The 27,683-nt window shown below is 39.7% G+C and overlaps 1 protein-coding gene and 1 long non-coding RNA gene across 2 annotated transcripts; both read left to right on the top strand.

Annotated features, from left to right (window-relative positions):
- Positions 1 to 23,229: 23,229 nt before the first annotated feature.
- On the top strand, positions 23,230 to 26,202 carry LOC310965818 (uncharacterized protein; the record flags this gene model as incomplete). Its single annotated transcript, XM_083939571.1, has 8 exons — positions 23,230 to 23,263; positions 23,842 to 24,123; positions 24,316 to 24,597; positions 24,675 to 24,971; positions 25,336 to 25,386; positions 25,486 to 25,545; positions 25,632 to 25,697; positions 26,123 to 26,202. The coding sequence occupies 8 exons, from the start codon at positions 23,230 to 23,232 to the stop codon at positions 26,200 to 26,202; spliced, it is 1,152 nt and encodes a 383-aa protein (XP_083795697.1).
- A 169-nt stretch (positions 26,203 to 26,371) lies between these two features.
- LOC310965577 lies at positions 26,372 to 27,404 on the top strand. Its single transcript, XR_014593784.1, has 3 exons — positions 26,372 to 26,542; positions 27,031 to 27,074; positions 27,157 to 27,404. It is a non-coding gene; the product is annotated as an uncharacterized lncRNA (long non-coding RNA).
- Positions 27,405 to 27,683: the final 279 nt, after the last annotated feature.

Raw genomic sequence — 27,683 nt, 5'->3', positions numbered from 1 at the left:
TCCCGACGTGTGTACTCAAACATGTTTCAAAGACAAATAGATTTATTTAGAAATTGAATGAGATAGATATTATCAGGAAGAGCGATAGTCGCTCTCTTCCTGTTTACCTTAACAACAAGCAACGTACAAAAAGCCACTGACACATTTACTCAAACAAAACTATAAAGACTGATCAGGTAGGAAACGTTATGTTTAACATTCATGAAAGACTAAACATAGAGGCAGGATCTCGAATCAACATGTCCGCAGTGCGTTAAAATGTCCATTTAGCGATTTCTGTTCAAAACTCTTAACAGACAGAATATCAGCAACCTGTCAGGACTGTTACTACTAATAAAATCTAAAAACAAACTCCGGCCCATCCAGGGCTGGTTAAAGCACAGCTATACATCTGGCAACACATCAACTCACGGTTATCCAGATAGATTATCTTTGCTGTTGTGTGCTGGGGCAGCAGACTGAGGGCAGCAGACGCAAAGAGGATCAGTAAGATCATCAGGAAGGCTGGCTCCGTCCTGGGGGTCAAACTGGACTCTTTGGTGGCGGTGTCTGAGAGGAGGATGCTGTCTAAACTGCACAGCATCCTGGACAATAACTCTCACCCTCTCCACCAGCTGCTGACCTCCAGCAGAAGCACATTCAGCCATAGACTCATTCTCCCCCGGTGTAATACTGAACGCCGGAGGAAGTCTTTTCTTCCGGCAGCCATTAAACTTTATAATTCATCTCCCCCCGGTCAGGTAAGGAACAGTGGAGACACTGTGTCCTGAGCAAATGCCACTTTGTCACTTTATACCATCACTGCATCACTTTATTCAGTTGTACTTTATTCAGTTGTACTGTCACTTACTTCAGTAAGTAATGCTGCTATACTACACTGTCACTTTATATCACCACTACATCACTTTATTTATTTATTAATGGTTTACTGTAACTATCTGCTGATACACTTACTGTACTTTAGGACATGCTGCTACATTTCACTGTGGTTAACTGTAACTGACTTAAGTACAAAATGCTGCTACACTCCACTGTGCCATACTGTCACTTAGTTCTGTAGGAAATGCTGCTACATTTTTAACATTTTTAACACTTATAACTTATCGCTCCTTCTCACTTATTTAGTTTGTACTTATTTTATTTCAATCTGCTGCTAAACTGCACGCTGCGTATTGTTGTATATTGTTTATACCTACGCTTAACCACGACGTCTGTTGCACTCTGTCACACTTGGTTCATTGCTTGATTTATCTGACGTTAGCTTTATTTTGATTTGATTTATGTTTATGCTTATTGTTACTCTGATCCTTTTCCGCCTTTGTATCGAAACTGTTACAATAATTTCCCTCGGGATAAATAAAGCTTCTTGAATCTTGAATCTTGAATAGTGTGACAGCGGCTCGTCCGCGGAGAAATCAACAGCCTCCCGCGGTCATCAGGTCTCTTCCGCGTGGGTGGATGTTATGAAGCCCTTAGCCTCAGTAACTGAAGAGAGCCTCTTCCTCCCTCCGTCCTTCATAACGAAAACAAGCCCGGCAGGGTATTGCAAGGCAGGTTTGAAGGCCAAGTTGTAAAGCTCCAACATTACCTCTCGGTATTTCTGGCGTTGTTCCATAGTAGATGGAGATGGAAGAGCCTCTGTACTGTACCTCTCCTGGCGCAGGCTTTGCATATGATTTTCTCCTTCACTTTGTCCTGATAATGACTGACCGTGCTCTCTGGCCTGGTTTCGGCCTTTCGTTAAGGGTGCGGTGAGCCTGGTCACATTCTGGCAGTGATTCAAAGAAGTCTTTGCCGAAAAAAACTCCATGAGCAGCTCCGCGAAGAAGGCTGTCAGCCGCAGCCCCTCCACTGCTTCAGGTAGGCTGATGACTCGGATATTATTCTGCCGGCTCCTGGACTCCAGGTCGCTTACTTTAGCCAGCAATCGACAGTGTCGCAAACGCTCATCTTGTAGATTTGCATTCATCTTGTGAGCGTGGTCGGACACTGTCGCGTGGACGTGGTCTAGCTTTGCTTCGAACGTTAAAATGGAGGCTTTAAGATAGACAGAGAGGGCTACCAATAGCCGCCATGTGAATCTCGCCACCTGCATCGTCTGCGGTGCTAACCTTTGCCCCATGGTCTTTTACAGTCTGTCTTGAAGTGACTTGGTGCTCTGAAATTCTTCTGTACACTATGTAACAATAGTTCTTTTGGTTTCCAGATTCCCAAATAGATTCCTATGAAAAAGACACTTGTGCACCAACAGCAGAAAGAAGTTTGTCAGACTAAGTGTCTGTGATATTGTGGAGAAAGATGGATTGTAAGTTTGTAGACTAATTTTTAAAATATAATTAATTCTGTGTGTCAACTTCAGATAAATAAGAATCTCCTATCATTATACAGCACTGTGTTGCATAATAGATCTAATGTTGTATTTATTAATTCTAAATCTGCAATATAAATAAAAATATAAAGCAATATACACTGTAAAGAAACACTGTAAATTTGCATTAATCAGTAAAATGGCTTGCTTTTTTAAAACTCTATTTATTTAGATTTTTGTTTTACATGAACAACAGCCATTGCACAACAAAGCAAATTGCTAAAACGATAGGCGAAAAATAAACTATATAGTAGGTAAAGTAAAACAATAAAAATAATAAATAAATAAGGGGGGGGGGGGGGGGGCACATCACTCTGGTTGCATCCGCTGGTCCAAGGTCTCTGCTTTCATTCCTAAAAAGTAAGTCAGTCTTTCCATCAAGTGAATTTCCTCCTCAATATCCAGTCACTGACCTGGGCTTGGAGGGTCATTTTTCATTTGATTTTTCAGTTTCACACATGATCAAAAAACATGTGAGTGATTGGCACTCATCTGCATGTATATATTTTATGCATTAACAAGGAAGGGGACAAATTTACTTTATCAAATGTCCGTTTAAAAAAGCTGCCACTAAAGATTTAAAATGTGTGGAGTCAATTAACTTGTTCAAATTGCTTCCCAGATGTGGAAAGGACAGTGTTTTTAAGTTCCACAAAACTGTGAATAAATGTTTTGCAACATTGTACAATCATTGTGTTCAGTTTTTATGTCTTGGCCCCCTTGAGATCAGTTTAACCGTATCCTGTTTGTACTGTTTGTGTGCTGAAAATATGGAGTTGATACAGAGACTGGACTCTGTAATTTCAATTAAATTCAATTCAGTTTTATTTATAATGTCAAATCATAACAAAAGTTATCTCAGGACACTTTACAGAGTCTGTATAGACCACACACTATGACTTATTTAAGATTTACATAGCCCCGCAGAGTACGGTCGGTCAGACCCAGCTTTATGGAGGACGGACATCTGTCTTGACCGGTTGGGGAGAACCGGTCAACACAACAATTCTCTGTATTACCTTCAGATTTTTTTTCAGCCTATACCGGTTTACAGTACAGGGAGGTAGCAGATTGTGAGGAGATTTTGACTTATTTTGACAGTTATCAACATTCTCCAGAATTATCATGCATGCCTTTAAACATTTTTATATTTTTACATTTTTATCTGACAACAAATTTACTGATACACATGTGACTATTTTCTAAAACTACAAATTAGTCATGCACTAATTTACCTTCATATGTTAGCTCCTCGATTTTTCAGACTTTAAATGTACTTATTTACTTGTGTGGTCTGTTTTCTTTTTTAAGCATGGGACCAACATCCCCTCCCTTTGTGCAGTTGATGAAGGATCCTTGAGGTCCCCTCATACGACTCATCAGCCACTGTTGCTATGCATTGGTGATCTTTCCAGCCAAACGGCAGTTTGTCATTGTTGCCAAAAGTGACCAGATTACCCTTCCACTCCTTTATCTGACAGTGAGGACTATACTATTATCTACATTAAAAATGGCAACCAGTGTGCGTTCCAAATGCTTTCTCAGCTATTTTCAGAACTCCAGACAAAAGTGAACAGTTAATTGATCACACTTGAAAGAGGACATTTCAGAAATGAAGTGTGTTTCTAAGACAGTGAGTTTGATTGAACAGACATACAGAACAGGGACAGTTGTAAAAACAACAGACACTGATGAACCAGTCTTTGAAGAAATAATTCATATCTTCCCATAGGTAGGATATGATAAGGTGCGGATAAGGTGCGTTCAAGTCAGCTGCAACAGCAACGATGTACATGATGTTAGTGAAATCTGTTATGAACCAGTAAAGCCTTTGAATAAACCCTGTTAATACCAGCTAAACGTCTTAGTGAAACCTTTTCAAAACAAGTAAAACCTTTTAGTGAAAACTCTTAAAACACATTAAAGACCTCTCAGAGAAACTTGTTAAATAACAGTTAAAACTTTTAGTGAAACCTGTTAAAAAAGTATTAAAACACGATATTTATAGGTAAAAGTAGTGAAACATCTCATAAACTTTTAAAAATTGTCGGTCAAATTGGTTATAAACCAGTAAAACTCTCAATTCAAAGTAGAAGTCGAACTCAGTCAAGCGCGAGTCAAGCGCGCTCGAGTCAAAGCCAAATGTGGAGTCAAACTTAAATGCGGACTCAAACTCAAAGATGAAATTGAAGTTGAACGTGAAATTAAACACAAAGTCAGACTCAAAGATGAACACAAATTCGCAATTAAAGTAGAACGTAAAGTTGGAATCAAATTTGAATGCAAAGTTAAAATCAAAATACACAGTAAAATTGAACACAACCTCGAACGCAAGGTTGCACTAGATGTAGAATGCAAACTTGAAATTGAAGTCGAACGTGAAGTTGAACGCAAAGTTAAAATCGAAGTCAAACGCGAAGTTGTACACAAAGCAAAACTCAAAAAAGGTGTTAGTAAAATCGGTTACATACAACAGAAACATGTTAGAAAATAATAAAATGTGTTAGTATAACCAGTTACATAAATGTAAAGCATGCTTGATACAAACCACCCAGGGAGTCCTCAGTCTTCTGTGTGGGAGTCTTGTTTTGATGCCAGACTTCTCTAGGTTCAGTTCTTTTGTTCCTTCACTGATGGTCCATCACTGAGTCAAAGCCGTATAAAGGAGTCGAGCACAAAGACGAACATAAAGTGGAACTTGAAGTAGAACGCAAACTTAAAATTGAAGTCGAAGGCAAAGTTGAACACAAAGTCGAATTCAAAGAAGAACGCAGGGTCGAAGTAGAATGCAAAGTAGAACAAAAGTTAAAATCAAAGTCGAAATCAGTCAAAATCGAAGTTGCAAACAAAGTTAAAATCAAAGCCGAAATCAAACGCAAAGTTGAACACAAGATCCAACTCGAAGATTAATGCAAAGTTGAGCATGAATTCAGACTTTATAATAGTAAAACCTCTTAAGGTGCGTTCAGGTCAGCTGCAACAGCAACAATGTACATGATGTTAGTGATACCTTACTGCTGCCTTATAAAAGCGAACTTCTCTCGTGCACATTGTAAAAAAAGTAATAGAATCTCATTACCAAAAAAATAATTCAAATAAATGATACATTAAAACAATGGTGAAAACAGACATACTGGTTATTCATTAGGCTAAAATAAAACAAAACAACACAAATGTGACCACACATATGTGGGTGTTACACACTCCCTGACAAAAATAAAACAAACTGCTTCTGTCATCTCAAAGAAAATGTATCCAAACTTATCCACCAGACCTTTGAATTCTTTCACCCATCTGCGTGGTAGGGTAAGTTCCCTAGTTAGGTCAAGGTAAGTATGTGTATGTGGCTTCAGTATAAGAAAACCGGAAAAGGATAAGACACTACTGTAGTGTAGGTGCTGCGTACGATTGTGAATAATGTTCTTGATGGGCTGTGGGGTATGGTTGCATTCCCCAGGGCATTGTCTGTTCCCTTACACTATTTACAGCACTCTGTGTGTGTGGTTGGTATGAGGGTTGACCCAAGGACCTATATGTCAACTTCTGTGGCGGCCTTCTGTCTCTTGTGGACCTCCTGACTGGCTCACTCTGTGTGTCAACTTCAGAGGTTAATGGTCCATCATCTTCATCTGTACTGGGTATAGTTTCCTCAGGCTCATACGCTCTGTGCTCTTGGTCTTTCAGGCATGACAGCATTGATGTTTTCTCATCTATCCTCCCTCACCAGTCGGTCTGCTCTGGACTGTGCCTCACTAGCCTCCCTTGCAGGTAAAAATGGTTCCGGGTTGTTTAGACCCATCTGCAGTTGGATTTTAAGATGCATTCTCCCAAGGTTGACAGGTGGGTCTGGCTATTTCCATTTCATGCTCCTTCTGCATCGAAACCCTCAACCAGTACTGTACCCTGGCAATTCCTCATCTGTGTCTGTAGAATCACTGTTCTGGGTTAGCTCCCTCTGATTTTGTGTTCTCCCATGTCTGTTTCGCTCTCTTCTCTCTCTAGGTTGTGTGGTCTTTGTCTGTGGTGGTGGGTCAACAGGCAGGTCATTGACAACATGCAGTAGGTTTCTGTGTAGAGTCCGCACTTTATTCCCACCAGTCTCCGGGAACACCTTGTAGCTGTCATTCACTTATCTCAAACTACATACACGGTTTGCTCCCAGTAGGACCTTAACTTCCCTGGACCTCCTCTCTCACCCAGGTTCCGGACCAGGACTCTGTCACCTGGCTGAAGAATGACCCCTTTCAGGTGACGATCATAATATATCTTGCCCTCAGCACTGGATTTCTGGCAGTTTTTAGAGGCAATTTGATAGGCGTCTCTCATTCGCGTTGCCAATTTCTTCTTTCTTCTTAACTCTTGGGACAATCTGCTTCTTCTTTTGTGGGCAGACCAAACAGCAAGTCAACAGAGAGGCGTGGATGACGTCCATACATTACATACATTACATACAAGTCGTGTGGCGAAAAGCCTGTGGCTTCATGTTTGGTGCAATTATATACATGCACTATCTGGGGTAGGTGCTCAATTCCAATTTCCTTTCTCTTTCTCTTCTAGGGTTCTCAGCATCTGAAGAAGAGTTCGATTTAGGTGTTCTGCGGGATTACTCTGAAAATGCTAAGGTGTTGTCCTGGAGTGGCTTACTTCAGTTAGTTGTTGTAGTGTCTTGAACAGTTTGTTTTCAAATTCTCTGCCCTGATCATGGTGTAGTTTTGCTGCGTATTTTGAAATGGGGAATAAAGTCATTGAAAATTCTTTCAGCAGCTATTCGTCCAGACTTGTTTCTCGTTGGATAAGCTTGAGTAAATTGGGTAAAATGGTCAATAACAACCAAGATGTATTCATAACCACCCTTGCTGGTCTCTAAGTGCATGTAGTCAGTAGAGATGAGTTCAAGTGGTGAGGTGCTGGTGATGCTTCCCTTTGGTGCTCTGATGTGGGTGACTGGTTTTCTTTTTCTTGATACAGTGGGATTTCCTGGTTACATATATGTTGATGTCTTTTTTCATAAAGGGCCAATAGAACTGGCCTCTTGCCAAAGTAAGGACCCTCTCAGTTCCTACATGACCCATGTCATCATGGAGGTGCTTTAAAATCACAGCTTTGTACTTGGTTAGAAGGACAAACTGTTGTCTTTGTGTGGTCTGTCTGTACAGTAGATTGTTCCTAATGTGCAGTCTCCCCGATTCATGCTTGTCTTCACTTGACAAAACTCCCTTTTATTTCTTTAGTTTTATCGTTGCACCAATAGCTGGGTCTTCTCGTTGAGCTTTGACCAGCTCATCATGGTCAATTGTGGACAGCGGCCTCATCCCAGGTGTTTCAGGCCAGATTGAGGGCTGCCACATATGCAATGTCTTTTTTTCTCTGCAGCCTTACTACCTTCCCACGTCGCACAGACAGTTTCCTTGGACAATTCTTCGGTGCATTCAGCAACAAACCTGTCAATGTCCAGTGGTAGACGGGAGAGGGTGTTGGCATCAGCGTTGCTTTGCTTTGCTCATGACGTATGTTAGTTGTTATCTGTGTAGATCGTGAAGCGAGGCGCATAAAACAGATAGTCCCTCAATTTTTCACAGACAGCCCACTTCAAAGCAAGGAATTCCAATTTGCCAAAGTGAAGCCTGTAGTTTTTCTCCGCAGGGGACAGAGTCCTTGAACTGAAGGCGATGACTCTTAGCCTTCCGTTTTGGCGCTGGTACAGCACTGCACCTAGTCCTTGCATTGAGGCGTCAGTGTGTGCTGTGAAGGGCAGGTCAAAGTCGGGGTATGCTAGTGTAGCAGGATAAGCAATTTTGTCTTGTTTCCCCTCTTGCCTTTTTTTTGTTTACATTTGGTTTCTATGGTTTCCACTCATTTCCGCTATGCATTGGGGTGGGCCGGTACAAAAGCGGTAGTCCGCCCGCCGGTTCGTCCTCTGCGCTCCTATTGTGATTGTGATTTTAGGGAAGGGGTCTGTCTGTTATGGTTTTGTTAGGTTTTCTTTCTTTTTGTGTGTGTGCAACCCCACTGATATGTTGTCTCCTCCCTTTTCAGTTGCTGTAGGCTGGTGGTGGCGTTGCTGGTGACCTGGTGATGGCATCCTGCCTTGTCTTGCTGTGTCCTGTGGAGTGGGTTTTTCTTCACTGAAAGTGTGTCTGCCACGTGTGCCCGGTGATTTAAGTTTGTTTCTTTATTTTGGTGGATTCCTCCCCTGCACTAACCTTCGTCCATCCACTTCGGCCTCAGCCCCGATTAGGTTTGTTTTTTTTGTGTGAATGAGTTTATTGATTTTTAAGAATATATTAAAATAAAATGCTTTTTTAAAAAACTTTGAACCAAGTCTCTCGCCTTTAAGTAACTGCAAACCTGTGTGCCTTGCGTAAGAAAATAATTCTCTGGGTGGAATTCCCAGGGTTGCGGTGTGTAACACAGACCACAGGAGCAGCAAATGGTGATTTAGACTTTATTATCTTTCCGTTAACTAGCAGATCATGGACACATTCTTTGATCTCCTTGTAGAGTGGTTTGGGAATAGATATATAGCTTTGCTTGACATGAATTTCATCCTTAAGGTTGATGCTCATTTGTAGGCTGGGGATGCAACCTATGTTACTGTCAACCTGCGCAAACGCTCCAGATTCCTCAGGCATTTGTTTTACTTCCTTCTGTTGTTCCTCAGTTAGATGGCTTAAATCAACAGGGGGTTGCCACAGTGTAGTTGAGTTTAAATTGCTGGACTTGTTGACGTGAGGAGAGTCAGCACCATGAATTTGTATTTGATGTTTCTTATCACTCTCTGTCTGGTTTACTTCCATTACTTTCTCAACAGGCTTGATGCTGCGAATAACTGTCCTGCTGGGTAGTGTAACGTATTGGTCTGTGTGATTTCCTATGGGCACTTCAACATAGTGCCTGTCAGCATGGCAAATCTCCATTAGCCCTACACCAGTGTCTAGCCTTTTGAGTGGTAAGCTGTCCAGTTTGGCTTCAAATAACACCAATGAGTCTGAGGAGCAAAGGTTGGATGGGACTTGCCATGGGCAATTTCACCAGGATGGCCATGGAGCTTTCACGCCAACTTTTAATATCGTATACTCTTTCTTGAGTTTCGGGGCCTGTACAAAGCTTACAATAGCCTCAGCTCTGACACTGTCAATGTCCAAGGCCCCGGCAATGAGATTGGTGAGAATAGACAGGATTTCTGCGTCTACTTTGGTGTCCCTTGATGAGTTCTTGAATTACATTGAATCCAATCACTGGCCTTTCTAGCTGTATACAACTCACCAGGAATGGCACTCTAATAGACAGGTCAGGATCATCATTGCCTCGTAGGTTGACTATTATCTCGACATATCCATCGTAGGGTATTTCATCTCCTGTGATGGCCAGAACATCCAATTCTTTCTCAATGAGCTCACTGAGAGGTTGGATTGCTTTATATGGTAAGTTTTTTCTTTCCAGGTATGGTCAAGGAGACTCACATTGGCTTGAGAGTCTAACAGAGCTGTGACAGCATAACCCTCCATGCTGCATTGGACCAGTGATTTATGTCCAATTAATGGTGCTACTCTGTCTGTGATTGGCTGAACTTGGTTGGATGGCTGGGAGGGATTGGCTGAGATCACCCTAGCAGACTTGGCACATCATTGCAGTGGGACTGATTAGTCTTGAATGTGGTCAAGGGTTGTCCCTCTGCCATGACCGAGGCCCGTTTCCCAGCTACCTTGACTTTTTCAGGCCACCCTCAGCACGATGACCTTCTTCTTAAAAGAAACAGTGGCTGCAGTTGGACAGGCCTTGCTCTTCACACTGAGGGCATCCATAGGGTCTTTGCTTCCTCTGTGGCCTAGCTTTGTCGCTAGATTAGTTACACACAGGTGAGTATGGCTGTTCAGGTGCCTGAGCTTGTGTCCTTAGTTTTAGTACCCGGTGAACAGATTATAATTTCCTGTATGAAAGGAGAAGCAATGAAGAAGCAGCTCTTTGGTGTCATTCCAGATTGCAACTGAGGAAAGTGCCGCTCTATTATCAATCCCCGCAGTAACCAGCAGAAACTCGAACGTTCCGCCTCACTGCTGCCTTATGCTCCGCAATTTAGCTTCGGACATGTCTTGAATGTGTACGAACCAACTTTGAAGTCATTCCGTTGAAATTTCTAGGAGAAGTTTGATAAAGTGCAAAGTTTTTAAAAAACAAAACGTCCAAAAATGACATGTTGAAATCAAAATGGCGGATTTCCTGTTGTGTTTAGGGCATACCTCTAAGAAGATATTTTGTGTTTCTCTGTATACTTCACATGCCTACCAGTTTTCATACATGTAGGTGAAAACGCTGTTAGATCCTAGGTTTTTACCCTTGTACGGGTGGTCACAGCCCTGCTCTCCATTCAAAGGGTTAGATTCCTCATTGGCTTTACTGGGGTTAAACAGTTAAAGGATAACTGATGGACTAATTAAGCTGGTGGCGAGGAGACATGCCTAGCTTCTAACTACCCTCAAACGAACGTCTGCCCTGCTTGCTCGGTATGGCACCTGGTTGAATAGCCCCGAATTAAGCATCCACACCGGCCACAGGCGTTATTGGTAGCTCCCCTCTTATTGATCAGTGTACTTGGTGTAGTTGCTAGGATGATTTTAGTAACTTGGATAAATAGTTACAAGGGTCTATTAATCTTCCAGTGCTAGGAAAACCTTCAGGAATCTCTTTGTAGTATGTTAGCACACAGAACCTTTAAAACCACTGTTCTGAAGAAGCAATTGATTCAATGTCCACAATGTTAATCTTTAAATGAAGGTTATTGTTGTAGCACTCCTCTCATTAGACCTTTTACTAAGGGCAGTCTTCTGGGTTAATTTATTGAATGTTAACCCAATTTTTTAAGTAATTCTCTGAAAGTAATTTGGATTTCGAATTTTGTACACACTCAACTGATACACCTAGATGAATTCACCTTTTCAACTTTGGTAAACAAAGACTCTCTTAAAATACATGTATAGCCTAATTCTTCAAGTTTCAATAAAACTACTCTTTAAGTTTCAAAATACCCTTTTAAGTTTCAAAAATACATTTAATTTACTCCAATTAACTTCAAACCCTAAATATTTAGATTTTAGTTACTTTCAGTAATAAACTCAAACACAGCTCAGTGGGCACACACTCACACACACGTATATAGCCGGCAAAACAAAATAACGCAGTTGCAGGCCTGATATGGTGACTTTTGAGTGCGAGGAAATCTAGAGTCTGAAGTTTGGAAGGTGACACTGCAGGTAGATGGGAGACAGATTAGCAGGCGATGGAGCCTAGCAGCTCGGGATGATATCCAACGACGACGAGTCACACACACTAGCAGCGGCCAAGCCGAATCCTCCTGCTCCCACGTCGAGACCACAAGGCACAGCCTATCAGAAGCTGGTTTAGCTCCTCACGGCCAAGTTAATTCGCTTAGCTAGCGAATGCTAACAACACACTCAAAGTTAGCTCAGTAGCTGGGCCAAGCTAAAAACAGTGCAGCTTCGACACTTAGAGGAGTTCCGAGCTGAAACTTCTTAAACTGTACAGCGAACAGCAGTAGCTCCAATATCCATGTTCTGAGTGTCGAGCAGACAGTCTCTTAGACATTGAAACTACACACTTAACTATCTTCTTTGTAGAATTTCATACATGCGTCTCCGTTGTGCTTAGTCACGTCTTTGTTCTTATTTTTTTCTCTCTCTGCCAAGTTCTCTCTCTGCCAAGTTCTCCCAAAAAGTCTGCCCCTGTCAATCACACCTTTACCAACACATGGCCAGGATCACACTTCTTCTCAATCTTCACTTCCTCTCTCCCAATGAGTTTCTTCAAAATAAAATGAAATATTTAACAATGTACATTTGTGTCTTTTAGTCTTACACCTTACTCTTTTATCAAACTATTTTAACCATTATGAACTATTCCTTTTGCATTTTTAATAGACTTTTAATAAAAGTTTTAACCAAATATGAACTCATATTAACCATAAATTATTTATTTTATGAGTTAGGATACTTAACAGTGTTACATTGTATTTATTGCAAATTTACCAAGGCAAGCAAACAGCTCAAACATGTTATAATTCATATAAATTCATTAAAACCGATTTCAAATTTAATTATTAAAATTTTAAAATAAAAACTATCAATCCCAATCTACTGAGCTGAGATGATCAGTCCATAAATCCTGTCTTTAGGGGAAGAGATGGAGGGAGGGAATAGCCAGGCCAAGCTATTCCCCCTATTACGCCAAACTGATGAAAATTGTAGAAAATCTGTGATCCCATTATCCAAAATCCACAAAGTCTCTTCCTTATCCTTATTGGTTACATACTTTTGTGTGCTCATCATTACCATCTAGTGGCACAGGTGGAAATCACTCCATTCTCCTGCTTCATGTCTCAGTTTACCCCATTTTAAGACACTGTGCTGGTTTAAGCAGATGAGATATCTCAACTCATCTTGAGGGGCACATTGAGGGGCTTGACTCAAGGGGGGGTGCTATCGAGCTAATTTGTGATGCCCAAGACTGTGATCCATAAAATATCAAAGTTCTCACCACTTCTGCTCATTGTGCTAAGTTTAAAAAAAAATGTATACATGTTTAGGCCCTCAAAAAAGCAATTTAAGAGGAGGAAAAATACTAATAATTATAATAATAACAATAATAATAATAATAATAATAATAATAATAATAATAATAATAATAATAATAATCATTCCTATAACAATAGGGTCCTCGCCAAATTTGTCGGTGCTCTGGCCCTAATTAAAGCTGCACGATTTGACAATGTATGTCAAAGTTACAGCAACTTCCTGTTTCATAACGTGATGCCAATATTTGCTGCTTGGCCACAGCCAGACGCTCCAGAAAAACAAAACGATATGAGGTAACTTTGATCACTAAGGTCTTTAGATGATACAGGTTGATTTTGAAGGTGATGGGATTCAAACTCTTGGAGTTTGTTAAAGTATGACACAATCAAAAAGCCCCATAATTCCTGTCGCCGATGCTGATACCTGTTCGGGCCCAGTAATGTCCTGTGTTTCATCAATAATGATGGAGTATTGCAACTGTAGTTGTGATCAGATTTCAGTGGCTATATCTCTGACAATGTAGTTTGCCATTATGCTCAACATCTACTTTGGATTCCGGGGCTTGTGTAATCATGAGAACGTGAATTAAGCCACCCGAACAACCTGAGTAACTGAGAGAGATTTTCTTCCTCAGATGCATTGCCTCTGAGAGCCAGGCCTTGTCTGCCTAGGAATTGCACCCAGCTCATAATCTTCATCAAGCATGCCCTTGCATTTTGCTGTGATGCTGCCAATGCACTAGAAAGCTGAGAATTGATTGGATTTGCTTCTTGACAATGTGTAGTAACTGCAAGCTTATGGGACTTGCTGTTTGTATGATCTGTATATTTTTCCACAGTCTTTTTCCAATTTCTGAACCCAGTAGAGACAAATGCTGAATCAGTGTTTTTCACCAGTAAAGACATGTCAAGTTGAAATGCTTTTACACAGTAAAAGCACAGGACTCCATTCACACTCTAACTGTAATGTATCCAAGGAAATTCTTTAAACCATTTCTCTTGAAAATGTAGGGTTCTGTTTTTTCCTTTGGAATGGGTTGATATGGCTCTGTTATCTGGTTTGGCCCTACGCTTCCATCTTGTACTCCTTTACTGCCCGAGCATCCACTGACCTCCTGGCTGCGGCTGATCCAGCTAAGATAAACATAACAATAGGGGGAATATGTATGAGCAACGTATAATTTAAGTTATTACAATACTAACGAAAAATTATTGGACAATTTGTCCTAAAGTCTTAGCTACTTTCTATGTAATGGAAAAACACCAATGTTCGCCCCCCATGTCACGGGCACACGCTTCAAAAAAACGGAATGATATGAGGTAACTTTGATCACAAGGGTCTTGAGATGGTACAGGCCAATTTTGAGGTTTATCCGGTTAAATCTCTAGGACGAGTTTGTTAAAGTACGGCACAATCAAAAGGCCAAATATGGACTAAATTTGCATATTTGACTCAAAATGGCCGAATTCCTGTTTGGTTTAGGATATGGCTTTGTGAGGCTTTGTCGTGCATCTCCTCACTCTGTACAAGCCTACTTATTTCCGTAATTCTAGGTGAAACCTCATCGAGGGGCTCAATTTGAGCAACTTTCCACACAGCAAATTGAGAAAAGTTAAATTATTGGTGTTAAACTACACATACTAGTAGAGTTAATTATACTCTGGATAGAGTTAATCCATAATAATTAACTCTCAGTTGTTAAATAGTTGTTGTCAAAACTGAGTGTAAATCGAAAGTGTCACTAAATCAAACCTGGAAGAGTAAATGTTTAAATATTAACTCTGAAATTCTTACTCTAAACCCTGATCCTGTATTTCACACCTCAAGTGTCAACGTCGCCCTTCCCCTCTATTGTTACACCGTACAAACACCGCTCTGCAGAAGCAACAAGTTAAGAACTGTCTCAACTGCGTGTCAACCGGTCTGCAGAGGATAACGGTTAATGGTTACACTATTCAGTAAGTACATGAAGTAGTATCTGATAATATTGTATTTTATACTAATACTACTCTTCGGGCACCCGGTCGTTTTGCAATGGTGAGCCCCGGTAACTTTTCTCCTTATGCTGCAACCTAGAGGTTAGCGTGTGTGCTGGTGTCACTCTAACATAAAAAGTGGATAACGGCAGTAAACGGTAAGTTTGGCTTAACAATTTGGCTGAGAGAGACGAGCACTTTGTAACCATAGATGTAAAACATGATAAGACGATGCTAATGATTCCGAGTTAGTAGCTAGCGTGCTAAAGTGGTGCTAACGCTAGCAAGCCCTTCGTCCAAAGCAATGTCTAATTGATTTTTTTTACGAAAATAACACAGCTCTTGGTGAAGTATAATATAACTTTTTGTCAGTAACATACACCGTGAAATTGCGTTTTTTGACAGACTGCTCATGTTTACCGTGCCAGAACCGCAAATGTCTTTTTACTGGGTCACACTGAAATACCACTATTATTTTGAGAGGGAGTTATATTTCTAAGTGTCATGTTTATCTTGGGAGACACATTAATGTAATTTCCCTCAATGACATGAAAATAACTAACATTACTTTTTTTCTGTGCCTTATGTATTTTAAAATGTGTAGATTCACATGGCATTTCTTGTGGTAGAATTTTTTTTATTATATAGGCTAAGCTGCATGATATTGGCCCACATTGACGTTTCATTTTAATAACAGTGGATCAGATAAATTGTTCATAAAGCTTTTATCTCTTTTAATTCACTGAAGTCCAAAAATACATAAAAATTCCACAAATTGATGAAAACTTTGACTTCCAAAAGTTTCTTCAAGAAGGTTTGTCTTCACAAAAACTATTTTCATTATTGTAGTGTCTCTATTTTGTTTTTAAGCTTTTATCTCTAAATATCCGAATGACATGGTTGATAATAAACTTAATGTAACTTATTTTTTATTTTTCCCAGTAACGGACAAATTTAGTCTGCAGGCCCAACGTGACTGAAGGTGTGCTCAGCTTGACTGACACATCAGAGACCGAGGTTGATGACGACACATTCGATGAGCTGGTCAAGTCAGCAGTGAGAAACTTCAAGGTTGGATATCGCCAGTATCCAATAACAGGTAAGGTTATGTTGTCTTGATTTTTTTTATCATTCCCAAATCAATAAATTGTTTTTAATTTATATTGATTCCACTCTGTTTTTTTGGACGTTGCTTTTATTTTGGATGAATCAGATTCATCTGTATTACCAGACCCATCACCAGCTCCAGCATCATTGCCAGACCCTCCAGCATCACCAGCTGCGATGCCAGACTTCACAGCACAATCACTGGCTTCTTCCATTTCATCAGATTCTACTATTATCCTCCCAACCACAAAGAACAGGAAGAGGGCCATGAAAGACCTGGATCGCTATGAAGCAAGACAGGTAAACCTTGAAACCAACTTCAGAATCAGAATCAGAATCAGAAAACCTTTAATGTCCCGCAGACGGGGAAATTCTTTTGTTACAGCAGCAACAGAGTATGACAAAATAAGATAAAAAATAGCAAAAATAAACAATAAAGTTAAATTTAAAAAAGGAAGAAATGGAAAATAGACATATATACATATTGACATTGTTTTGTTTGTTTTGTAATAATGTGATACGGAGTATGATATGAATAAATATGATTAAATAAGTCCAAATAGTGCAAAAAGCAGAAGTGACCTTGGTACAGGCATATTGCACAGTGCAGGGTACAGGGTACAGGATGAGGTCAATAGTCTATTGGGATCTGATTGTAAAGTCTGACAGCAGCAGGAAGGAAGGACCTGCGGTACCTCTCCTTCGCACACTTAGGGTGTATCAGTCTGTTCACATGTATTACTCCAAAAAGAGTCAAATTTACACTAACTTAGTGTAAAGGTATCAACACTCGGAAAAGTGTTAAATTAACACTCTGAGGTGTGGACCCATATAGACACTTTAAAAGTGTTAAAATCAACTCTTACAGTGTTAATTTGGTTATGCTGATTTTTCTGTGTAGGGGGCGCTACTCAGGCAATTTGCCACGCCCATGCATGAGACCAATAAAATACCTAAATTTACACGTTTGCAAATTTTGAGACTTTTTACATATGCAGAGGCCCTCAAAAACGCAATTCATTTGGTAAAATAATAATAATTACAGCTGCAAGCAGCGATCAACGGGCCCTTGTGCCTGGTGCCTGGTGCCTGGTGCACCTGGGGGGAACCGGCCAGACTCCAGCCAATGAGGCCACGTGTCTCAGCGACTGGCAAACACTGCACGGAGGGCGTGGCATCGCAGGGTATCTATGAAGACTTTTGCCCCACTCCCTGAGTCCACTGTGTGGTGCTAGAGAGCACTTTCCAAACATGCTTTGCCTTGCTGTATATCAAACGAAGAACACAGATTGAAAGTTTGATGGGAATCAGATGAAGTTTGTCATAATAGGCAGATCTTCTGTTGCCAACAGGTGGCGCTGTGGCTGTGAGTAATTATTGAGATGTTGGTGTGTTCAGGCTAGGGGTCTTATCATTCCTCAGAAATCTGGTAAAGATTGGACAATGTATGCCAAAGTAACAGCAACTTTCTGTTTCATAATGTGACACCAATATTCGCCGCTAGGCCACGGCCAGGCGCTCCAGAAAGATGGTACAGGTTAATTTTGAAGGTAATGGGATTCAAACTCTAGGAGGAGCTGGTTAAAGTATGATTAATGCAAATGTCGGAAAATGGCTATTGAGTTCAGGATATTGCTTTAAAAGGCTTTTTTTGCACGTCTGGAGGTGTTACATATGCTTCAGATTTTCATAAAAGAACGTCCATCCTGGAGGAGGGGCTGTAATTTAAGGTGTGCCAGTAGGGGGCGCTCTTACTGTGAGCCAATGATGTCATCTAGGTTTGTTCAGGGCGTGGCTGTTGTCATGCATAACACATTTGGGTCAGATTAGACAACCATTGCTCAAGTTATAGCTACTTTATATGTTCTGATGAGACGCCAATGTTCACGTCCAGGCGTCGGCCACACCCTTCATAATTAGGTTAAAATATGATCAATAAGGTCTTTAGATGGAACAGGCAGATTTTGACGCTGCTCAGGTTGAATCTCTCGGAGGAGGTCGTTAAAGTATGACACCATCAAAAAGCCACATATTTCCTTTTGCACAATAGAGGGCGCTCTGACTATGAGTGAATATTGAGATGTGGATCTGTTCAGGGCCTGACTCTCCTCAATCATCAGAAGTTTGGAGCAGATTGGATAATGTACAGTATGCTGAAGTTATTTGCTACTTCCTGTTTCATGGAAAAACGCGATCAGAGTTACGGCCACACGCTGCAAAATTAGGTTACAAGATGAGGTAACTTTGATAACAAAGGTCTGGAGGTGGTGCAGGTCAATTTTGAAGAGGGGTTAAATCTCTAGGATGAGTTCTTTAAAGTACAGCACCATCAAAAGGCCAATTATGGACTCGACCCGAAATGGCTGACTTCCTGGTAAGTATAGGATATGGCTTCTTGAGGCTTTTTCGTGTGTCTCGTCACTTTCTATATGTTACGGGATTTTTGTAAGTCTAGGTGAAACCTCATCGAGGGGCTCAATTTTAGAAACTTTCTAGGGGGCGTTTCTGAGGCACTTTGCCACACCTGTACATGACGCTCATGCCTGATACCCATAAAATACATAAAATAATAGGGAAGAATAATCCCTACAGATATAATAGGTCCCTCGCTGACGCTGTCGACGCTTGGGCCCTAAATAATCACTTGGGCTTCATCAGGTCCCTCTCCAAGGACTTCGTCGGTGCTCGGCCCTAAGAAGCTGGATATGTGGAATAGTATGAAAAAGCAAAATATTCAAAAAGAATAAGACAAAAAGGTTAATATGTGTAAAAGTATAACAAAGCTTATTATTGGAAAAGAATAATAAAAAAGCTGAATATGTGCAAACCTATAAAAAAGCTTATTATTGGAAAAGAGTTCTAAAGGAAAAAAAATCGAGAAAAGAAGTTGAATAAAAGCAGAAATGTGCTTAAAGGCTGACGCTACACTGCAATGCTGGCTTACATGTGTAAGAAGAAGCTGAAATAGCAGGAAGAGTTAAAAGAGTGACAACAGGTTTATTAAGTATGAATATCGTTGATATAACAATAATATGTGGGATAATGTAATTTAAGGTTTTAGAAAACTAAAACAGTTTTGCAGTTTTAGTATGAACAGTTGGAAAAGTGAGAAGAGGTTTAGTTGGTATGCATAGCATTTAGAGGACGAATAATACCCTGTAATATCTATAAAAAAACAACCTTTGAATATTTGAAGTGTTGTATAAAAGCTGATACTAAACTGCATTGCTGGTGTGTATGGAAAAGCAGTTGATGGAGAATGAAACGAACGTTGTAAATGTTGTAAAGAGTCTAATTAGTATGAATAGGATTTCAAAAGATGAATAAAACCACTAATGTAGGAAATGTGTGGAATATTTTTAGGATTGAATTGAGTAAAAATATAAGAGTAAAAATGTACGTAAAGTAGTTGAAAGCTGTGTTAAGATAAGATTTATGAAAAAAGTTTAGCATTGGCAAAATGCTAAACTCTAAATAGAGTTATTGTTTTAAATACTAAAAACACTTTATTAAAAAAAAACTTAATATTTGAAAATAATATTAAAGCTCAAGATCAGCTGAAATGTCCTTTGAGAGCTTAATATTTCAATATTTAAATGGTTTTGTGTTTGTTATTTTATGTATTGGGTTTGGCAAAGGGAGATAGACAGGCAGACAGACAGACGGACAGGGAGATAGACAGACAGACAGACGGACAGACAGGGAGATAGACAGACAGGCAGACGGACAGACAGACGGACAGACAGGGAGATAGACAGACAGGCAGACGGACAGACAGACAGACGGACAGGGAGATAGACAGAAAGACAAACGGACAGGGAGATAGACAGACAGGCAGACGGACAGACAGGGAGATAGACAGACAGGCAGACGGACAGACAGGGAGATAGACAGACGGACAGACAGACAGGGAGATAGACAGACAGGCAGACAGACAGGGAGATAGACCGACAGGCAGACAGACAGATGAACAGACAGACAGACAGGGAGATAGACTGACAGGGAGATAGACAGAGAGACAGGCAGACAGACAGGGAGATAGACGGACAGACAGACAGGGAGATTGACAGACAACCTTTGAGTTTTTATAATAACTCCCTCACCTCTGCCTGACAGAGAACTCTGCTCTCTCTACTTTTTTTTTTGTATATATTATTATTGTTATAGTATATTTTGCATATTTTGTTGAATAGATTATTATTGTTTATTGTTTATAGCACACTGTACAACATTGACGTGCAGTCAGGGGAGGCAGGTGAGGCTGCGCCTCCCCTGTCATCATGGGAGGAAAAAGAAACGAAATAATAAAACAACACAAGTATTAATATTTGTCCTCTGGACTATGATTTTGGTGTGGTTCTTAATGTATTTTGACCGTTATTATAGTAAAAATGGCAGAAAATTCTGTATTTCCTGCTTAAATAAACGGAGTCTCTTCGGAGACGAGAGGTGAGGCACGGACAGCCGAGCCTCCCTCCAGATTGCGCAATCACTCACAAACTGTATTGAGTGCGTGCCCTCTGCGCGTGCTTGTTCCCATTTCTGTTTATGTTTCCAATATGATGGTTGAGGACACTTTTATGAAATAAAAGTAAACGTCTTCTATTCCATGGTGTTCAGTAATGTATTTTACGTATGTGTGTAATATTTACATCTTATTGATGTGACATAAATCCACAGGGGAAATGCTTGGCTTGAGGCAGGCAGTACCTCTGCCTCAAGGCAGGCGGCGATAGTGAGCAGCCTGATAGCCTGCAGCCAGATCACGGTGAACTCTGACCTGTGTGCAAAAAGTAAACACAGAAGTGTGCTGTGCGACGCTGTAGAGCTTAGCGACAAGCTGTCATTTCTCCCCCTGAAAATGGAGGATTTGATTTCTAAACTAAGACATTTTTCAAAGCTGGACTTTCGGTCAAAGCAAGAAGTCATGTACAAGTAAAGGTAAGATATACTGCAATATACAGTGGCTCTGGTGTTTTAAAATGGTTTTCAGCATCCTATTCTCTCCTATTCTCTCATCCTATCCTATTGGTATCCTACTGTATGTTTGTAAATCTGACTTATGAGTCAGTGCCTCCCCAACTGCACGTCACTGACTATGTATATATTTGATTCTATTTATGTTATGTATAAAGTTTTTATTTGCTGACCCCCTACTGCTGTTACAAAATAATTTCCCAGTCTTGGATCATTAAATTAATTCTATTCTATTCTATTCTAGACAGAGAGACAGGCAGACAGGGAGATAGACAGACAGACAGACAGACAGGGAGAGAGACAGACAGACAGACAGGGAGATAGACAGACAGACAGACAGGGAGATAGACAGACAGACAGACAGACAGGGAGATAGACAGACAGACAGGGAGATAGACAGACAGACAGACAGACAGGGAGATAGACAGATAGACAGACAGGGAGATAGACAGACAGACAGACAGACAGACAGGGAGATAGACAGACAGACAGACAGACAGACAGGGAGACAGACAGACAGACAGACAGGGAGACAGACAGACAGACAGACAGGGAGATAGACAGACAGACAGACAGGGAGATAGACAGACAGACAGACAGACAGGGAGACAGACAGACAGACAGGGAGATAGACAGACAGACAGACAGACAGGGAGAGAGACAGACAGACAGACAGGGAGATAGACAGACAGACAGACAGGGAGATAGACAGACAGACAGACAGGGAGATAGACAGACAGACAGACAGAAAGACAGGGAGATAGACAGACAGACAGACAGACAGGGAGATAGACAGACAGACAGACAGAAAGACAGGGAGATAGACAGACAGACAGACAGACAGGGAGATAGACAGACAGACAGAAACACAGACCCCATCAGTTAATATATAATATTGGGCTTTTTTTTTGAAGGGAGTGACTGCAGTGATGATGTCATGTCAGCAGCAGTGAGATGGTCAGTGCCCATGGACATGGGTGAAAGAGCACTCATAGAGAATGTATTGGAGCGCACCTTTCAAACCCAGTCTTCTAGATGAAAGACCGTAACTCTGATCGCTTAGATCTCTAGCGGTGAGAGTGAAGACACCCTGTTGGACAATGTACGTAAGATTCGTGTGGTTAGTCCAAAAACTATGAGCGTGAGAGCAGTTTTTAAAAAGACCTTGAAGCTGCTCAACTCCTCCTCAGCTATTATAGGAGTCAATGCAGCAGTTGGATGACTTTCTGTCACTTGGAGGCTCACTGTGCCACATATACGACTCGCTACATCTTTAGACCGTGCACACATTTTGCTATATTTTAATGTCAAAATGATGCGGGAAGAGTAAAAATGGTGGACATCATTGCAATTTAAGAGAGATTTTCTTTCTGTTGCTCTTCACTCTGACGGTTGAGGCTCACGCTCTGTGGCTGAACATTCGGTCCAACACACCCACTGAAACTCAAATAAAGTCTTTACACAGCATCACATTTAAACGGTGATCATTTTAAAACTGTAAAGGATATCAAAATGAAAAGATGTCCCTATAGGACAAAGTCTTGTGAACTGTTTAAAGCTGGAATGAAGTCTGTATGTGGAAATGTGTGAAATTAGATGATTTAAAAGAGGGGCTTGTTTTAGAGAGTTTTTAGCTGAACTTCATTGGTTTGCATTTTAAAACAATACGGAAAAATGTTGAATATATGAAAAAGTATGAAAGGCAGAAAAAAAGTTGAAGATGACCAAGAAAGAACTGAACATTTGGATAGTTGAATAGTTTTTGTAGCTGAAAGTATGCAGCAGCTAGATGCTGCTGAAAAACGTACGGAATAATAATAATAATTATAATAATAATAATAATAATAATAATAATAATAATAATAATAATAATAACATAACCAATAAGCCCTAGCAATAATAGACTGTGTGCTTTTTAAAGCCCACACAAAAAGAAAGCAACACAAATGATAACCAAACCGTGTTTTTTTATGACGCAGTCAGCCAACACTGTGGTAGATATGCTTTAAATATAAAGTAGAACCACTAGGGCTTTATGACCGATGTGTTTCTGTGGCCTGTCTCTCAGTGTGATTCACTTATGATGCTTGCTGTGGTATTTCTGAGAACAAGTTCTGCAAATGGTCACTTTCTGTATCAGACTCCACGTAGTCAGACAGAATTGTAGTCTTTAAATGATTCTTGGACGTTCATAATAGTAGTCAACCTCATTATGGATGGACTCCTGCTGTCAGTCATCCTCATGTGTAAGTTAAACCTCATGTAAGTTTCCTTCAATGTGAATGTAGGTAGTTGCACTGGTACATTTTATTTAAAATAGAGCCAGATTAATATGTAATGTTACCCCGTTATGTATTCAGCAGGTTTTATTAATCAGGTTTAGAGAAACACATCATTAAGAGTTTACTATTTATACTATACTATTACTATTCTATCTGTTTCACTTGTTAAATGTTTTTCCCCAACAGGTTCCTTTTCTGAGAATAAAGCACAAGGTCAGGAACTCTTAATTTGACAATTTCTACACTTAATTTGGCTGCAGAGTTCTCTTTCTCTTTTCTATCATACATTAAATGACAGTTGCCCATTAGTGATTGTATTATTGTAATAAATGTTTGTATTGTATTGTATTTATTTGTTCCTTTCATGAAAATGCCTGTTCATTACATTGTACACACAATGATAAATTCAATTCACAATTACATTTACGTACATTTAAACATCTACATGAATGGAAAGGAGCAGATAAGAAGAATACAATTCTTATATTATAAACGGTCAAGTATGTGATAAACTGATATAACGTGTACCTCTACATTTTCAGATCCTCTTCCACCTACACTGACAGTGAATCCCGCGGTGATCACAGAGACAGATTTAGTCACACTGAACTGTCAGACTCCATCATCTGTTTCTGTGTCTCAGTGTTATTTCCGAACTGTGAGAGGAGGACCTGGCAAAAGCTTCTCTTGTCTTCAGACACTGACAGGAAGTGAGCTGCTGAAGATTACACTTCAGAGTTCACCTGCTGAGGTTCAAGTGACATGTTTTTACCTTCTTGCGTCTCGATCTCCTGACAGTGAAATGTCCTCCATCGTCATCCAAAGTTGGTGAAAACTGCTGCTATATAAATATGTTATGGTGTATTACGACAGTAGAAGCACATGGGGGTTGCGTCTACAAAAGAAATTTTGGAAGCTTTTCTATGGGAATCCTCTGCCATTACAAATGTATTGTGAATTATTTTAAATAAAATAAATTTTCAGTTATTTAATCCAATATATATTTAAATTTTCAGATCCTCTTCCACCTACACTGACAGTGAATCCCGCGGTGATCACAGAGACAGATTCAGTCACACTGAACTGTCAGACTCCGTCATCTGTTTCTGTGTCTCAGTGTTATTTCCGAACTGTGAGAGGAGGACCTGGCAAAAGCTTCTCTTGTCTTCAGACACTGACAGGGAGTGAGCTGCTGAACATTACACTTCAGAGTTCACCTGCTGAGGTTCAAGTGACATGTTTTTACCTTCTTGGGTCTCGATCTTCTGACAGTGAAATGTCCTCCATCGTCATCCGAAGTGAGTGAAAACTGCTGCTATGGACATATATTATTCAGTTTTCAGTTATTTAATCCAATATATATTTAACTTTTCAGCATCTCGTCCTCCTACACTGACAGTGAATCCAGCGGTGATCACAGAGACAGACTCAGTCACACTGAACTGTCAGACTCCATCGTCTGTTTCTGTGTCTCAGTGTTATTTCTACACTTTAAGTGGAGGAACAGTCAGAGACTTCTCTTGTCTGCACACACTGAGAGGAACTGAGCTGCTGAAAATGGCAGATAAGAGTTCACCTGCTGAGGTTCAAGTGACCTGTTTTTACAGTGTGAAGGTTGGAGGGAGAGATTATCCATCTCCTCATAGTGACACATCCTCCATCATCATACAAAGTGAGTGACTGTTTCTCACGTCTAATATTATAAATAGAGAGACTGTCCATTCTACAACCTCCATTCCCATTAAAATGACCTATGGTGGTGGAGGTGATACAGATATGCTTTTTTAGTTTGATAAAGAGCTTTTGATGTCATTTGTGTCTGTATTAAAAAATAACGTCATTTGAAATGTTAAACGGTTACAGATTGATAACAGAATCAATATTATATTTATAGTCACATAAGAACCAAGGCAAAGCTTTTTTAAATTTTAAATTAAATCAACACACCAGTCAAACGCACACATATCTATGCATACGCTGTACCACACAGTTGTCTACAAGTTGACAGGTCCAAATCCATCCTTTTTTTATTGTAGATATTGTGGGAAAAGACTCACACACGATGCCAACATTTATTACGTCCACAGGTAGGACATGTCATACATTTAAAGAGAAATCCAGAACATTATCAGAAAGCACTTACTATATTTGATTTTTATGAAAGTTAAAAGGCTTTTATTCAGCAGGTCTGACTGTTAGCAGGCTCCCTGCTTCCACTCCCATAACTCCTACAAAACAAACATCCGGTAACAAAATTTTATACATATTCAGTGTAACTTTAATGAATCACAAATCATTGACTATTTTTAATGAACTTTTGTTGCTTCACCAGGGTGGACTCTTGGTACGCCAAGTAACACTGATAATTTTATCTCTACTTCAATTAAACAGGAGTCAGGTAATTAAGTTTTGATTAACAATGTAATTTTTACCTGAATCACTGAATATGTTTATAAAAAGTGATCCTGAATCTCAGTCAAAGCATATTCCAAGGTCATGGTTGCTGATTAGTTGCTCAGATAGTGTGCGACAGATATTCATTTGCTTATGTGTACATGAAGTGAGCCTTCATATTGTACTGATGCTAGCCTACATTGTTCAAGTAAATGTGTTGCTTAACATTTGTACGCCTACAAAGAAAGACAGTATATAGTTTTAATGTTAATATGTTTTGTGCCCCTAAGAAACAGTTACAAGCATGACTCATGTGAATCCAGAATCTGTTGATAAAATAACATGTAGACTAAAGATTGTTATTATTGCATGAAAATGCTAACATGCACTGTGGATGTTTTATATATATGTGTGGCTGTGGACTTACAGATTCAAGTGTTAGTACGCCTGTCACTAAAGATGACCCTGCAACCCCTCTGCAAACAGCAACTTCAGGTAAATGTGTGTAACTCTGTAGCACTTAAATTCAGTGATTTCATTATATTTACAACCTAATTTACTCAGAAACTTTACAACGCCAACAAAGCAATGCTGTGCTTCCCATGTTATACTGTATATAAGATGTGCATTGGTACAGTATTGGTGGTTGAAAGACCAAGTATGCAGAGTACATGTCTTCCCACTTTGTCTTAGTGTTGTGAGAATCGAGACTGACAATTGTTCATTGCTTCTGCTGTTGCAAAGCAAAAATGCAGATATTTAAGTTAGTAGCAGTTGTGACTGGCTGCGGAGTAATTGTGGGCGTCATCCTACTGGTTTCTGCAATTCTCTGGAACAAAAGAATAACTGGTGAGAACTGTTGGTTTGTTTGTCTAATAAAGTCAGATTGGTGTTTACACATATTGTTTAATGCAGAAGTAACAGGTTGTACTGTATTAAATGTATATAAATTCTGCGAGTTGCATTTTCACAATCATTGTATCGTAGGATTTTGAGAGGTCTTGAGATCTTTTGAGTACTTGTTTAACACAAGTACTTAAAAGATATAACCACCTAAAGAATTGACCATTTATAGCAAATTGTTAAACAATTATATTTAACAAAAAGGCTGCACTATTTTAAGGAAGCTCTCAAAGAAATAGAAAAGAATATGAGTGTATCAATGAGTATCAGTGAGAAGTGTCAGGTTATAATGGTATATAATGGTTACAAAGACTATGCTGCTACACAGCTTCTGAAGGAGCCATTGATGAAGTGAAGCATGAATGAAATAGATGATGTCATTCAGCTAATGCAAGCATTGATGCATATAGACTTTGTGTCTTTCTCACTCGCAGCTTCTGAGAAAGTGAGAAGGCGAGGCAAATCTCAAAATGACAATGTAAGTCTGACATGAGGGACAATATAAATATATTTTCCACATATATTAATAGATGCTATAGTTGTTTTCTTTGTTTTCCCAGTTTGACACGTATCATCTTTACTCCACCATCTCTGAGGACCCAGCTCCACCTGCCCTGACGAGTGTGGTGTACAGCACCGTGCAGGAACACTGAAACTATTTTACATAGAGAAACAGAAAGCAGAGAGTCTAAAGGACTGTAACTGAAATGTAAACCTTGTGTTTAAAGTTCTACTGTAATGTCTTTTTCTATGATGCTTAGATTAAACCAAACTTTTACTAAAGTTTTACAGCCAAATCATTTATGAATTGAGGGATTGAACATTTATATAGTTTTACTTGTATATCAATAAAGCAAATAATCAGTTTCTTCACAGTTGTATTTTTTGTTTTGTTTTCTAATGTGTTTTCTGTTTAGTGTTGATCATATTTATTTTGTAGGATATATTTTGTCATAGTCTTCTGTGACTATGTACTATATACACAGTATATATGAATATATTTATTTTTCACTTGTCTCATTAATTATTTTGTTATATACTGCACATACCACACACACACACACACACACACACACAGATAATATTT

This window comes from Echiichthys vipera (assembly GCF_963691815.1).
Source record: "Echiichthys vipera genome assembly, chromosome: X".
In the NCBI taxonomy this organism is placed as follows: Eukaryota; Metazoa; Chordata; class Actinopteri; order Perciformes; family Trachinidae; genus Echiichthys; species Echiichthys vipera.
Note: the sequence above shows the minus strand (reverse complement) of the source record. Positions and strands in the feature narration are given on the sequence as shown.